This window comes from Trametes versicolor (genome assembly GCF_000271585.1).
Source record: "Trametes versicolor FP-101664 SS1 unplaced genomic scaffold TRAVEscaffold_9, whole genome shotgun sequence".
Taxonomy (NCBI): Eukaryota; Fungi; Basidiomycota; class Agaricomycetes; order Polyporales; family Polyporaceae; genus Trametes; species Trametes versicolor.
In genome coordinates, this window is record NW_007360329.1 from 1893428 (window position 1) to 1907972 (window position 14545).

General features: G+C 59.2%; 6 protein-coding genes across 6 annotated transcripts; 3 read left to right on the forward strand and 3 right to left on the reverse strand.

Annotated features, from left to right (window-relative positions):
* Positions 1–790: 790 nt before the first annotated feature.
* On the forward strand, positions 791–3147 carry TRAVEDRAFT_128809 (PRP3-domain-containing protein; the record flags this gene model as incomplete). The annotated part of the gene is made up of 9 exons (XM_008043346.1): positions 791–859; positions 1010–1042; positions 1099–1371; positions 1425–1592; positions 1642–1938; positions 1996–2217; positions 2257–2353; positions 2406–2619; positions 2673–3147. 9 exons carry the CDS (start codon positions 791–793, stop codon positions 3145–3147), a joined length of 1848 nt encoding a protein of 615 aa, XP_008041537.1.
* Positions 3148–3338: 191 nt separating this feature from the next.
* Positions 3339–4108, reverse strand: TRAVEDRAFT_152547 (uncharacterized protein). Its single transcript, XM_008043347.1, has 3 exons — positions 3866–4108; positions 3443–3806; positions 3339–3389 (listed from the first exon to the last, which is right to left on the reverse strand). The coding sequence occupies exons 1-2, from the start codon at positions 4069–4071 to the stop codon at positions 3446–3448; spliced, it is 567 nt and encodes a 188-aa protein (XP_008041538.1). The 5' UTR covers positions 4072–4108; the 3' UTR covers positions 3339–3389; positions 3443–3445.
* Positions 4109–4195: 87 nt separating this feature from the next.
* On the forward strand, positions 4196–5037 carry TRAVEDRAFT_171893 (mitochondrial ribosomal protein L16; the record flags this gene model as incomplete). Its single annotated transcript, XM_008043348.1, has 4 exons — positions 4196–4561; positions 4615–4670; positions 4719–4786; positions 4845–5037. 4 exons carry the CDS (start codon positions 4196–4198, stop codon positions 4982–4984), a joined length of 630 nt encoding a protein of 209 aa, XP_008041539.1. The 3' UTR covers positions 4985–5037.
* Positions 5038–7124: 2087 nt separating this feature from the next.
* Positions 7125–7628, forward strand: TRAVEDRAFT_50490 (uncharacterized protein; the record flags this gene model as incomplete). Its single annotated transcript, XM_008042977.1, has 1 exon — positions 7125–7628. The coding sequence occupies one exon, from the start codon at positions 7125–7127 to the stop codon at positions 7626–7628; it is 504 nt and encodes a 167-aa protein (XP_008041168.1).
* A 1074-nt stretch (positions 7629–8702) lies between these two features.
* TRAVEDRAFT_30605 (UPF0057-domain-containing protein) lies at positions 8703–9332 on the reverse strand. The gene is made up of 5 exons (XM_008042795.1): positions 9189–9332; positions 9105–9133; positions 9021–9038; positions 8905–8965; positions 8703–8846 (listed from the first exon to the last, which is right to left on the reverse strand). Exons 1-5 carry the CDS (start codon positions 9239–9241, stop codon positions 8813–8815), a joined length of 195 nt encoding a protein of 64 aa, XP_008040986.1. The 5' UTR covers positions 9242–9332; the 3' UTR covers positions 8703–8812.
* Positions 9333–9707: 375 nt separating this feature from the next.
* Positions 9708–13239, reverse strand: TRAVEDRAFT_66160 (uncharacterized protein; the record flags this gene model as incomplete). The annotated part of the gene is made up of 2 exons (XM_008043349.1): positions 9708–12241; positions 12298–13239. 2 exons carry the CDS (start codon positions 13237–13239, stop codon positions 10421–10423), a joined length of 2763 nt encoding a protein of 920 aa, XP_008041540.1. The 3' UTR covers positions 9708–10420.
* Between the last annotated feature and the right edge of the window lie 1306 nt (positions 13240–14545).

Consider the following 14545-nt stretch of genomic DNA (forward strand, 5'->3'; position numbering starts at 1 on the left):
GAGTGCGGAAGTGTAGATCGAGCGCCGCACACGAAGGAGTCGCGCTGCGTCTTTGCACTTGCAGCAGCAGCAGGGCATGATGATGGAGAGCGTCGGCGGAGAAAAGAGGGGATGTGCGGCAGGTTCCCCGGGGGTCACGGTCGAAGGAGCGAAATGACCGACCTCGTTGGTGGCGCACCTGTTCGCGCTAAGAATGGATGCGCGAGCAAGCGGGCGAGAATGCGTGCAAGTCTGCCGGATAGACTCGGACCAAGGGGACGGAGGGCGAGCGGGGACAGAGGAAGGGCGGGGACAGAGGAAGGGCGGGGACAGAGGAAGGGCGGGGACAGAGGAAGGGAGAGCGCGGAGCAGAGCACGGGCAAAGACCACTTCGAAAGAGCGCGGACGCAGACCGATGGCAGAGGAGGGCGGTCTGGAGATCGGGGCGGGATCTGGGGAGCGACGGTCGAGTGCGTGCCAAACGAGCTGCAGCCCGCGCCAGAAGTCGTCGTGAGCAGCGTTCGGGGCGCGGGAAGCGAGCAGGGGCCGGACGACGTGTGCGGGCGGCGGTCGTAGGCCCGTCACGGTTTCGGCGAGGGGCATGGTGGAGGTGGGTGGAGAAGAGGAGGTGCGTGTACAAGCGCCGCTACTAGAACGATTACAAAAGGGAATGTAAGCAGAGTAAGTGAAGGAGTAAGAGCGTATCAATAATTACTAGTGACCGCTTAACAAAGCTAATGCCATGCGCACGCGGCGCGCGCTATTGCTCCTTGGACCCGTCCCACCACCCTCTACCGCAGCTACCAGCACCATGAGCGACCGCAAACGAGCCTGGGAAGGCAACGGGGATTCGAGCGCGTCGAAGAAGTTGAAAAGGTGTGTCTCTTACGGCTCTTTGCCGCTCGCCGAGTCCTGACTGGAACGGTCTTGTTGCAGCGATACTGTGAGTGCCGTTCCTCCATTTCGTGAAGGTGAATATGCCTCTTACCATGCCTCGAACTTGCGCTATAACCCCCTTCTACCCGCTCAGACTGCATCCAATGGCCATTCTGCAGGCTCATCGGTATGTCTTCCTCCTTGTTGGTCTCGTGCGGAACTTGACGGCGGCCATGTTCGAAGCTGTCGGCAGACGCTCTCATCGCCCAGAAGAGGGCCGAGATTGCTGCTAAGATAGCAGCAATGAAGAAGTCGGCGTCGGCATCAAGCTCTGCACCAGCTACCGCCGCCCCTACCCCAATCCCCGCATCATCGAGAGTGGCATCCGCGTCTGCGTCAAATGCGGCGTCTCCATCTCCGCCCATTCCGGATGACATGGCGCGCCGTATTGCGGAAGCTAAGCGGCGCGTCGCCGAGGCGCAAAGCAAGCTAGCAGTGAAAGACAACCCGTACATGGTATGTTCACCCTCTTTATCAGACGCGCCTCCGCTCATGTGCGCAACTCGAAGTCCGCCCCACAAGCCGGCAAGAAGAAGACGCTGGCCCCAGAACCCGCTCAGCAAGGGGCGGGTCTGAAGATGGCAGCGCATCCGCTCCTGCTCGACACTACGCCCGCTGCCCCACAGTCCAAAAAGGACAAGTATAAGCCGATGCAGCCGAAGTTCGCGTCGATCAAGGTGCGTAGTTCTCACACATACTATGCATATATTAATCCATGCTTTTCAGGCGAATATCAGGAATGCACCGACGCCCCCTCCTGCTCCTACACCAACCGCGCCCAAGGAGTCTATATCGAACCCTTACGCTTCTGGCACGGTCACGCCTGCTGAGAGCGGCTTCGAGGGTGCTCCGAAAGAGCGCACGGGGAGACACTTCCGCTTCAACCCGAAGGGCAAATATGTGCAGATCGCGAACCAGGTCCGGCAGGAACAGCAACTCGAGCAGCTGAAGCAGCGCATCGCGGAGAGCGCCAAGAAGGCTGGTTTAGATACCGAGTTCGAGACGCTTGAGAAGAACATCAGGGTACGTCGCTCCCTTGATGTGGCTTGAGGTTTGCAGACACTGAACATCGCGATGTAGAGAGACGCGCCTCCTCTGACCGAGTGGTGGGATGCAGCCCTGTTGCCTCACAAGACGTATGACGACCTGGAGATGGGAATGTCCACGCTCAACATCCGTAATGCGGACTCGCCGATCACGCTGTATATTCAGCACCCCATTCCTATACCCGCCCCAGGTGACAAGAACGAGATCACTCTTAAGCCACTGAAGTTGACCAAGAAGGCAAGGGGTTACCTGAGTGTTCATCAGTGCCATACTGACTAGGCGCGCTGTATATAGGAGCAGAAGAAGGTCCGGAAGCAGCGGCGACAGGCCGAGCTGCAGGATAAGCGGGACCGGATTCGTATGGGTCTCATTCCACCGGACGCTCCCAAAGGTGCGCATGTACCCTGTATTGCCCCGCGAGATGACTAACGGAGCAACTACAGTCCGCTTGGCGAACCTGATGAAGGTTCTGACGTCGGATGCCGTGCAGGACCCTACGCGTGTGGAGGCACGCGTGAGGCGCGAAGTTGCGATGCGAAAGCACCAGCACGAGAAGATGAACACGGAACGCAAGCTCACGGACGAGCAGCGGCGCGAGAAGATCGAGACCAAGAAGGTCGAGGAAGAGAAGAAGGGCATATACGGCGCCGTCTTCAAGTACGTCTGCCATGTATCCGTCTGTGTGCACGAAGCTAACGGTTGTTGCACAGGGTCAAGACGCTCTCGGACCCGTCACATCGCTTCAAGGTGCGCAAGAATGCGGAGCAGATGAACCTCACGGGCGCGTGCATCTTCCACCCGACGTTCAGCATGGTCTACGTCGAGGGCGCGTCGAAGTTCATCCGGCAGTACAAGAAGCTCATGCTCCGGCGGATCGCGTGGACGGAAGCTGCGCGCGAACGCGGCGCGGAGGACGTCGAGATCGACGGCGCGGAAGATGGCGAGGGCGGCAGCGGGAAGGGCAAGGGGAAGGCTGCCGTGCCTGGGGAGCACGGACAGGCATCGCTCGAGGACAACCACTGCTGGTTGATCTGGGAGGGCCAGCTGCGAGACCGCGCGTTCAACAACTTCAAGCCTAAGAGCTGCCCGACGGATTCGGCGGCGAAGGAGGTGTTGGGGGAGAAGCTGTCGGGGTACTGGGATCAGGCGAAGAACTGGAAGCCGGAAGAGGAGGAGCTGTTCTGAGGTGGTGGATATGCGGTGTGGATTGGTCTTGTATGCAGCTTCGTGCATGTCCTGGGTTGTGACGGTATCTATAACAGAACGCTTTAATCTCATCGAGCTGCTCAGATCTCTACGGTGGAGGTTGCTGCCCAACTGTTGCAACAGTGGTATACAAAGGCGCGCAGGGACTCACACCGCTGTCGTGCGGACCGGTGGGCGCAAGATGTGCAATTAAGATGTATATAATCTACGCGTGGAGAACCCTTCGGAGGGTTAGTATGGATTGAATGGCACGCCATGTATACCGTTCACTCACAAATCATGACGCCGGGGAGTCCTCCCTCGCCTGCCTGAGCTGCTTCAGCCACTTCATATCCTCCCTGACCTTCTCCTGCCGTCCCCGCTGCCGCCGCTTGTTCAAATGCGACCAGTCGGCCCCAAGACCGACCTCCGACCCGTACAACTTCGTCTCCTCGGGTGCGGCTTCTTGCGGCTTCGCCTCCTTCAGCTGCCACCGCCAGAGCTGGACGTGCGAGGGGAGCGTCGACGCCTTCTTGCTCTTCTTGCCCATGTTCGCCTTGAGCGCCTCGAGCTCGGCCTCTGTGAGGGTCTGTTTTGTGTGCGCCTTTTCGACCTTGCCGGACTGCTCGAGGTCGGGGAGTATGACCCGCTTGAGATACCTATAGTGGGAGGCAGCGTTAGCGCGGGGCGTGCGTCTCTGTTTCGGCGACGTGCATACCTCATCGAAGGAATAACAGGCTCTGCTGAATCGGCCTCCGCCGTAAAAGGTGCCTCATGAGCTTGTTGCTCCTGGACGAGATTGTACAGCTCCTGGACGGTGAGTGGCTGCTTCTCCTTGATGAGCGACAGGACGACACTGCGCGCCTGGGGAGTTGGCCGCCTGTTTACGGCGTGCGCCAAAGTGCGAGGAAGAGCGTAACGCATGGTGACCAGCAGCAAGGAGACGGTGAGCAGAAAGACGAGGACGGCGAGCAGCGCGAGATGTGCGGCGTAGGCGCCGGCCACCAGACGAAAGCAGAGGGCGCGCCTTACGTAAGCCACGCTCTCCATGTTCTCTCTGCCATCTGCGCGGACGCTGCTGGCTGCGTGCCGGCCCTCGACCTGGTCGTCGCCGCTCAGGTCGACCCTCAGCTCGCCGTCTCCGGTCTTTGCGCGTGGTCGCCACCAGCTCGCGCCGCGGTCCGTCAAGTTCATCAAGCGACACAAGGGGGTGCTGCCCATCCCTATTGGCGGCTCGATCAAGGGCACGACGCTTGCGTTTGGGGAGTGGGGCATCCGGGTGAAGGGCAATGGCGCGCGGATAACGGCCAAGCAGCTGAAGTCGGCGGACGACGCGCTGAAGCGGAAGATCAAGACTATCAAGGGCGCGAAGGTATACATGCGCATATTCCCCGACATCCCCGTTTGCATAAAGGTGCGTGTATAGCGAACGTATGCAGGCTGAGTTATCTCCTGATGTGTCTACAGGGAAATGAGACGCGTATGGGTAAGGGAAAAGGCACGTTCGAGTTCTGGGCGACTCGGTGAGTGTCTTCTACCCGCAATTGCTGCTCGTCCTCACGCAAGTATAGTGTCGCGCCAGGGCGTGTGATCTTTGAGCTGGGCGGCGCCCCCATTCGTGAAGAGCTTGCCCGAGAAGGTATGGATTCACATGAAACCTCTTGGAACTTGGCTTACTGACTCTGTGGTTCGGGCAGCATTGCGCCTGGCGTGTGACAAGCTTCCTACGCTCATGGAGTTCATCGACGCGAAAGCACCCCCACGACTTGGAAACCTGCTCGTCACGCCCGAGCTCAGGTCCACCGTTGCGACTTCTACGCCGATGACTGCTCGGTAGTAGCCTCAGCATAGACTATACATACAGCACATAATGGAGTAATGCCTCGCTCGATCCTAGGCTGCTTGCTCCGCCAGAAACGTTACGGTCTGTCTTCGTGCACCATGGCAGATGATGCAGATGTGTCCGAACATTTTCATGGGTTTCGACGGATTATTCGTATGGAGTATGTGAGTCGATACATGTGTACTCGACAAGTGAGAGCCATGGATCGTCGATTTGTTGGAGCAAATGAGAGGTTGAAAGTCGCCGGATAGGCCCATCATCACTTCAGACAAGTATCTTGTGTGGTCAGACCCCTGGGTCGAAGCGGAATACAAGAACTGCACAAGCGACTGGCCTGAGACAACGCGCCAGGCCCGGCAGGGCCGTGGTACTTGAAGGAAGGTTCGCGGCGGACGCGACCTTCAGGCTTTCCCCAGACCACACCAACAACTTCCTCGATATCTTGCGTGTCTTTTGAATTGTCCTAGACTCGGTTTCTACGTCGACTCGTCTTTCGCTTGTCTCTGGGTATCCTAACAAGCGGACTCATGCTGCCGGCGGACGCCCGCGGGCGCTGGCAGCATACACTGGTAAGACTGGATCCTTGCTACTTCCATGATGCAGAGCTTATGGCGGTTATGCAGGTCATAATGATCGAGTTGAAGCTCTCTTGAGCTCGCTTTTCTCCGCAGGGGGGCCCACAGCGAACCACCGCCAATTTGACGAAGGTATGTCGCGCTGGGTGATTTGACGACTATGCAGGCGGCTGAGCCGCTGCAGTACGAAGCTGCTGCGAGGCAACTGGTGGAACTTAGAGCATCAAAGATAGCAGTCAGGCGAGGGGTGCTTTAGGATAAGTGTCACCGCATACCCGCACGCTGACGACGGTGCGGGTGGGCGATGATACTCGTCTGACCCCATAAAACTTCTGCGCGCTAATTTTCGGTGGCATCCTGAAACCGCCATGGATAGCTACTGGCACAGGCAGAGAATCACGGCCGGTAGTTTTTTCTTTGAACGAGAGGTTGATCTGCGCGCGAAAGCGGCTTCACTGACCCGGAAGCGAGGGCGGGATGCGCACTATGAATAACGTGCTGCTGCACCGTGGTGGCAGGAGATATGGCAGAATCATGTTTCCACTTCGGTCTCCCCAGGATGCCCATGGAAACATGATACTGGGGCTTATCCACCTTCAGAGTGAGTACCGTGCCCGTAGGGATGGAGGAAGCTGGCCGTGACTTGTACTGCTCCTTCGCGATCAAGCAAGCCGCGGTCCGCCGTCTTTCTCGTACAGTGCATTCAGAACGTCGTCCATTATCCTTCGGACGTCCTTGTCGACGTTCTACACCAGTCGCGGTTGGATGTTCCGCTCGATAAATTGGCCACATACCGTCTCTAGTAGGCACTGCGCCCTTGCTGTTAGCCACAGTACCCGTGCTGAGATGTGGCTCCCGCGCGCACGTCAGGGACGATGCCCATCGTTCCACCGAGATACAGTTCCGTATATGCATGGAGCCAAGGGGTTTCTGCACGTACGGATGCGCGAGAGTTCGGAGAAGTGTCGCCTGAGAAAGTCGCGGTCGGGAGGATAGACCACTGCGACCGTCCGTCTTCGAAGCCACACCACTCTGAAAGGCGTGCGCTTGGTCTTCGTGGATAAAGGACCTTCGCTGTGACGTCGTCCCAGGCAGGCAGAATACGCCGCCTAGCCCTACCCAATTGCAGACAATGGCCTCCAAGCGTTAGCTTACGGCCCGACCCCAGACGCCGCGTTTCCGCTGGCCCACTTCGCCTTTGACCTGCCCCATCTTTGTTCCAGGGCCTTCTCTCTGGCTGCCCCTCCACGAGGCAGTGGTTATCATGTGCCGGACGCAGAGAATCCGCAGTGCTAGCCTACGCGTACCTTGGATACGTTTGTTTGTTGCCCCAACATGGAAGGTAGAGGCTATTCAGCCTATCGGGAGCCTTCCTCGCGCTCGGCCCGTTTTTTCTGGACTCGCAGAACATCGATTCGCCGCTGCAAATTTAGCGCGCAACCGCCGGCATAAATATCTGGTCTCTGGCCTGCCTCTGCCCCCCCATCACCCCACCTCCCACCACGACCGCCTCCGTGCCCGCCCACTCTCATCATCCTCATCCCCAACAATCCCCAACCATGACGGACTTCACAAACGCCAGGGGTTCACATATGATCCTGGTCTCCGCACAAGGGACCCACGTCCCAGCGGCTCCAGGCCATGCCGTCCAAGCACCCCCTTTCACTGCGCCCAATGGCGCGAATCAGAACGCCGTCGCCGGCCCCGCGGCTGGGAATGGCGCGCACGCGACCCCCGAGAACCAGGAGAACGTGCCCCCGCGGCGCAACAGGCGGCGCCAGCGCGCCCAGCTCAGCGTTCGCGAGCTGCGCAGGAGGCGTGCCGCGATCAACGCGGACGCGCCGCGACAGCTGGAGGCGCGCTTCAGGCGCGTTCTGGGAGCCCTTAACGGGCAGCAGGTCCGAGACCTGCGAGAAGTTACCTTGGCCGAGGCCAATGGCGATTCCGCGGGCGCGCGCAGCGAATACATCGATATGAGGAACGGCAGGATTCCCGACGCCAGCGTCCTACAGGATCCGTACAGCCACCCTTCCTCGTGGACGATGTTCGACGAAGACGCGTAACGACGCCCACGGTGAGCGACATTCCTTCAGCATTGTCTATCTACGATGCTGACCACACTCTAGTTACAGGCACGGGCCGCGGCCTCTCCCGTTGTAGCATACATCTACTGACATTATTCTTTACATTATTTCTCACACCCATCCCCATACCCTTTCATGTATACCTGTCTTACGTACGCCGCTGTACTCTTGCTCTACCACGCTCTTCACTGCCTGTCATCTGCCATATGTTATCGTTGTACATTGCAAATCATTAGCTTTGCTCTCCTTCTCGTGGTTGCTATGTCTGAACCAAGCGGCGACGTTCGATATGCAGCTCTATGCGCTGCAGTGCGCTATCCCTGGAGGCTAGGTGGACTGATCATGTAGGCGTGGGGGTTTGGGCCTAACGAACAACGCGTAAGAGCGATGCCGCCCTGATATAGTCTCTGCGACGCCGATGGAGTCTTAGCCACAGCGCGAGTTCAATCATCTGTGGTTCAATATTCACCGAGAGTAACACTATGTGTTCTTGTTATATTCAGCTCAACTATCCGCCTATGTAGCACTTACTGTGCGATCATCACTGACCAATGCTGTTGGCTGATTTTCGCTCTTTCTCTTGACTTCCAAAGCAAATATGGCTCAGAGAGGGAAAACTGTGATATCATATCCTACGTGGATTCATTTTCTTCTGCAATTTATAGGTCATCAAATGATGGATTGTGGACATGCGTGATGGGAACGTAATGCGCGCTTGGATGAAATATAGAAAGCGCTCGTTGGGAAACCTGGCGTTCAGTATGTGGCTGTGCCTAATTGTACATGTTAGGATCCAAAGCTCTTGCCTTTTCGGACATTCCCCTGTTAACCACCACCAACTGCGCCCGCCACCCCCACCGGCACGGAAACATCATTCACGATGCAAAACAGCATGCACATATCGGCAGCGGGGCTGCCGTACAAATTTATGACGCAGAGCGTATTCTCAGTCTTCTATCGAAGACGAAGAAAAGCAGGATAACAAATGGGTCATGGACTGTCTGTCGTGTGCGCATGTCAAGCTATCATCGTTCAAGCAGGCAAGGCATAAACTGTGCGTATTGATACAAGCTGAATTACGCCTGGGTGTGGGCTAGTACAACAAAACAAGGCAACGGAACCCAAAGCTCGTGGTCATGAAGTAGTATAGTAGGGCCGGGTTATCACATCGCCCCCTCGCTGCGCGAGATGATCCACCTGTGATACAAGGCACACATATGAGCCGATGAACAACCAGACATCGTATGTTACTCACCAGGCGTGGATCACCCCAGGGATCCAGCCGAGGATCCAGAGCAGGATGTTAATCCAAAAATCTAGATAAAGACGCTCGTCAGTACAAGCACAAAAATGACGCAGCAGACCACGTACCAGCAGCGAGTCCTCGCTCTACAATTAACAATCAGCATGCACTCTCCCTCTCTATATCCTATCGACCCGAGATCGAGCACTCACTGAAGAACACCGCAGCAGGCGGGATGAATCTGCCCCCAATGACGTCAGAACCGCCCTCCCACAACGTGCCCGGGCGCTACTCACATCGCGAGGAAGTAGAGCACCACATCGTGCGTCGGAGACACCTTCGTTGCCATCTTCGATCTTTCAACAAGGAAATAGGTGTGGGTAGGCTTGGCAGACGGGAGGCGGGCGTGCGGAGGCGGCGTGGACGAGGTCGTGAGGGTAGGGGTCAGAGGTGTGTGGAGCCACCCGCACAGGGGCGCGGGTGTATATATTCGTCTCGGACCTGGGAGCCGCTCGTATTACGCTCGCACCAGTACGTATCGCGCCGCAGCAGGTGCGCGCGGATCCACCGTGCCCTACCGTGCCACGCAGGCTATCCGTCCAGGAGCTGTGCCGGAGGGGTGCTGGGGAGGCTCGGAGGAGAGTCTAGGGGCATACGTCATGGCTGCGGCTGACATAGCGCTCACAGCCTGCCGGACGTACCTGATACTGGAAAGGCGCGATATTCGCCGTCTTCAGGGACGACAGACTGAGATGCACAGGAACATGAACAGGATCATGCACATGTAGCACGGCCGGGTGTATATGTGAGGGGAAAAGAATCGCAATGGCATAGACGTAGCTACAGGAAATTAGAGAACATCGTAAAAAAGGAATATGGCATATATGGACTCGCAGCCATAAATATCGCGTGAGTATGTACAAGGCATCACTACAGTCGATCGTAAGGAAGAGCTATACGTAGCTAGGGAGGGAGAGCAAACAGCGAGCAAAGAGAGAGAGGCAGGGAAGGGAAGGAAAGGGGAACGTCCGTGGGGGTCAGCTATGCCTACAGCGGTGGGTAGCATCTATGGGAGAGCGGTGTATAAATACATAACGTTATGGGTATCAAGCGATACATCCAACTAAACGGAGGGTAGAGGAGACCGGGAGGAAGACGGCAAAAAATGAGAGAAACACCGAGACCGGGAGAGGAAGAGAGTGATACTGGGACTGAGAGAGACGGGAACGGAGAGGGAAGATGATAGAGTAAAAAGCACGGAGCACGGAGCATCGAGAACTCACAACACGGAACACGGGCAGACCAAGCGCGACTCGGAGAATAAAGACACGGACAGGAGAGGAAGAGGGAAAAGGTCATGGCTGCACAGCAGCGTGGCGTCGTAACGCAATATCCGGCACTCACCACCGGAGCCCGCCTCCCAGAGGGACGGCGGGCAGGCGTTTGATTTTTCGGTTTTGTTTTGTTGCGGCGGTGGGTGATCACGCGCCAAGGAGGGACGGAGAGAAGGAGGGAGCGGGAGCGGCGCTCACCGCCTCCACGCGCTGCGCCCGCCTACAGGCGTCGCCGCCGTCTCGCGCGCCTTGGACGCCGTGACATACATCGCCATCACGTCCTCGATGCCCGTCCGGCTGCTGCCCGCGACGGCCCTGTCCAGCGTGCTCGACGCGATCTCGTGCATCTGCTCGAAGGGGTCGTCGCCGCCCTGCGGCTTCCACATCCCAGACGGCTCAGCGCTCGGACCTGCGCCAAAGCCCGACGGCCCTGCAGGAGGGGCGCCCCAGCGCGCGTACGCCGGCTCCGGGGCGACCGCGCGCGCAGGAGTGGGTTGCGCGGCGCGTCCGCGGGCGGCGGGGGCGGGAGAGGCGGTGCGCGCCGGCTGGGAGGACTCTCCGAAGAGCGCCCAGGGCGACGCACCCGCGAGCGACTTGTACATCGAGCCGAAGCCGAAGCCCTCTGCACCTGGGGTCTCCTCGTCGTCCTCATCTTCGTCTTCTTCCTCATCTTCATCTTGCTCGCGCCGGACGTTCAGGATGCTGTCGTCATCCGCTGGAGACCCGGCATACCACTTCATGTATTCTTGTCCGCCCTGCTCTTGGACGGGCGGCGAGGGGGGCTCGGGGGACTCTGGGGACTGGGGCACCGGTTCGGGATCAGGGCCTTGCGAGACCTGGGCGAGGCGGGAGGGCCGCGTGGGCGCGAACGGGTTCTTGCTGTTGCTCCCGCCACGCGCCATCGGCGGAGCCCAGATGTCCTGGTCAGCAGCAGCTGCCTTCGCATCTGCAGCACTTGACGAGGTGCCGGATGACTTCGCCTTCTGCGCCTCCCATGGCGAGAGCTTGTTGGGTGGCGGGATGGGGATCGGCGAGCTGCGCCCGGTCGTGGAGGATGTGGGCGAGAGCTTCGTGTTGATGGGAGCGGGCGAAGCTGCACGCGCAGGGGCGGTCCTCGCCGAGTTCCAGGCTGCGATAGTTGGGGCAGCCTTGCCCTTCGTCTCCGCGGCCTTGCCTTTCGCCTCCGCAGCTGGCGCGGCTTTCTGTGTGGGCGTCGCAGCTCGTGCAGCGGGCGTCGGTGCTGCAGGCGTCGGCGTGGAACGGCCGTTGGCGGCGGGCTTCACCGCAACGCCCTTGCCCTTCTTCTTGCCCTTGCCCTTGATAGGGATCTCGATGACCTCGTCGACGACCTCTTCCTCGGGCTCCCGTTCCGGCTCGGGCTCCGCGTCGGGCACGTACTCCAGCAGCGGCTTGAGCTCGGGCGACGGCTGCCTCACGGGCTGCGGGCGTTCCTCCGGGAACGCCCCCGGAACCTGCGCGGGGCGGGCGGGTGCGGGCTGCACGGTGGGCGCACTATCGCCACCCGGGCCTCCGGTTCCCCATCCGCGCTTCTTCCGCTCGTCGTCGAGGAGCTGATTGCGGCGGGTGACGATGTCGCGTGCGCTCTGCTCCATCGCGACCTGGTGCGCACGGATCGTGAACTCGCGGTCGGCCGCGGGCATGGGCTTCCGCAGCTGCCGGGCGAGCTCCGCGTCCGCGTCCGCGGCCTTCAGGTGGAACTGGCGGATGGAGTTCAGGTTCAGCTTGTCCAGTATGCTGATGTAGTCAGCGTTCGCGGCCAGCACGGGATCGAGAGGGGGCTGGGTAAGTGCGATAGGCACGGCGTAGACAAGGAGGTCTGCTGATGTCGCGAGTGCACCGACAGTGGGCGCCGGCTTCACCGGGGGGTGTGCGGCGCGCGAGGAGGACGCGGATGCGGAGGCCGCCACGGGAATGGGGGCGGGAGAGGGCTTGGACTGCGTGCGAGTATCCTCGATGATCGGGGAAGTCTTTCCACCCCATGTGTGGGACGGTTTCTGTCGATAAGCCACCTGAGTCAGTATCGGTGTACCTGTATGTGTGATACACTTACCACGGGCTCATCTTCCGCGAACATTGCGTGTCGGGAGGCCACCGATTGGGTGTTGCGCAATGGCTGACTCGCGTGAGTCTTTTGGGGGGCAGCTGACTGCGGGTATGCGGAGGAGCTGGTCTTCCAACCGCCCAACGACCGCGGGGCAGTGGGCGGCGTCGTGTCTACGGCCGCAGAGCTCCCAGAGCTGCTCGTGGTCGCGACGGACTCGCGACGGACCTGGGCGTACACGCCCGGCTCCTGGTCGACGTCCTCATACGAGAGCACCTGTTCGACGGCGATCATCTCCTGTAGCGACATATCGGTCCAGTCCTCCGCTTGGAGACCGGCACGGAGCAATCGCGCATCCCACTCGTCGCGAGCGGCGTACGCAAAGTCCCGCTGCATGCCGTTGACGATCTTGTCCATGCCGCTCGGCGCCCCGTTGGTCTTGCCCTTGGCCCGGCTCGTGCGTTCCGCGGTCTTGAAGAGCTCGTCGAGTTCCCTCTCTATCTGACTCTGGCGCACAGAGACCCAGGTAGCCTCGAACTCGCGCCATTCAGCACGCACCCGGTCCGACCGAGTGAAAGTGTGCTTCTGAGCCGGTCCTGGTTTGGCAGCTGGTGCCGATATGTGAGCGGCTGCGGGTGCATTTCGGAGGTGAGAGGCGAGGGCTGATCTCGCAGGCTGGGCTGAGGGTTTAGGGGGTTGAGCAAGGCTTCGGGGCGGCGGAGCGACAGGGTTCGTCTGGATAGTGACGCCGGGCCGCGATGGCCCAGCGTTGGGTGGCGGCGATACCCTCTGCATGTTAGGAGCTGCGGGGCCTGCTGAGGGTGTCTGCGCGATCTTCGTGGGGGCTGGGGGGACTGAGGGCGTTGTTGCAGGAGGTTTGGAGGTCGTCGCGACAGGTTTGGGCTGGGCAGAGGGCTTGGAGGCGCCGCCGGTCTTCCTCTTGGGGCTCATGTTGGTGGGTAGGAGAGCGAAGGTGGCCTGCAAGGTCGTTTACCGAGTTCAGCAGATAGGAAAGCAGCGATTTCTGTGGACAACATAGACAATGAGAGGAAAGATGGAGAGACGAGGAGAGCTCGCTCTGACTCAAAATCCTCCGCTTATGGGAAATCGGCAGATGCCGATCTAGCGACTGATGCTCGAAGCGGCAACCCATCGCTTCCACCAGCCTACCAACAGCGTTTGACCTTCACGTGTAGTTGGGCCTGCGCGATCCCATTGTCCAGCCCGACGAAGCAGCGACGTGCAAGCCCCCAGCTCAAGAGAGTCGTTGGAGAGGAGCGATCAAGGCGCGATCTTGCCCATACCGCCGTGGACAACCCAGAAGCGGTCGAGGCAGCTAGGTCTATATTCGTCCCACAGCAGGCAAGAACAATTGGACGCACCATGCACCTGTGGCCATCGTGTTCCACACAGGACCAAGTCCGCAGTGGAGGTCGCCTCTACTGCGCTGCTTACCTTCGTTCTGGTCGTAGATGAGATCGTAACGAATACAGCCCTTAAGATACTGGTTTCTTGCGCTGTGCTCTAAACGACGCAATGATAGGGTTTGTTGTTCGTGTCCCCCTACCGCGTGTTTGCGAAACGGCGATAAAGCTGACCTTGTCTCCGACCTATTGGTCATCTAAGAGTGCTTGCTGATAAATAGAGCTAAGCCCTGGAGCTGTTCACAACCACCAAACGGACGAGAAAGCTTGGCGAACGAAGAAACCAGACATTCGCAAAGAGTTGCCCAAGATCAGCGGCGAAGGCCATTCGTAAGTAAATTCAGAGTCTTTCCCAAGTGACTATTTTGACGGAGTCCATAGCGCGGTAGAGTGATCAAGCAGGGCATCGAAGACGACGCGCTCGTGTCGCGACCTGTAAGTGTACGCGAGTCCCACGACTCCCCGAATCCCGCAAGTACTCTGGACCGGGCTTGATTGCTCGGCGTACTCGCTGGATGGTGGGGGGTGGTAGAACTCTGCCCCCACCAGGCGCCCGAGGCCCGAACCTTCGGGCGCCGTACGCTTACGTACGATACATGAATGGCGGTATCTAATCTACGGGCGCCTAGATGCGCTGGTTCTCCGCGATTCCCGGAGAACACCTTCTCCTACTGAAGTGGACGTTCCCGTCCAGGCACTAGGGAGTGCCGGTAGTAAGTAAGAACCGTCGGGTTCTTACACTCTCCCTCCCTAGACCCGTGCCGGGTCTCCAAATAATAATACAATGGAGTAAGGGTCACAACTTGGAGTGACGGTGGCACAGTATTTACATT

Excerpts from the sequence above, each read along its gene's own strand:
- TRAVEDRAFT_30605 (XM_008042795.1), bottom strand. The coding sequence starts at position 9,241 with ATGGCAACGAAGGTGTCTCCGACGCACGATGTGGTGCTCTACTTCCTC. Across the intron at positions 9,134-9,188 it reads GTGCTCTACTTCCTCGCGAT|ATTCATCCCGCCTGCTGCGG; the intron begins GTGAGTAGCGCC and ends CATTGGGGGCAG. Across the intron at positions 8,847-8,904 it reads CCTGGGGTGATCCACGCCTG|GTGGATCATCTCGCGCAGCG; the intron begins GTGAGTAACATA and ends CTTGTATCACAG.
- TRAVEDRAFT_152547 (XM_008043347.1), bottom strand. The coding sequence starts at position 4,071 with ATGCGTTACGCTCTTCCTCGCACTTTGGCGCACGCCGTAAACAGGCGG. Across the intron at positions 3,807-3,865 it reads CCTGTTATTCCTTCGATGAG|GTATCTCAAGCGGGTCATAC; the intron begins GTATGCACGTCG and ends CTCCCACTATAG.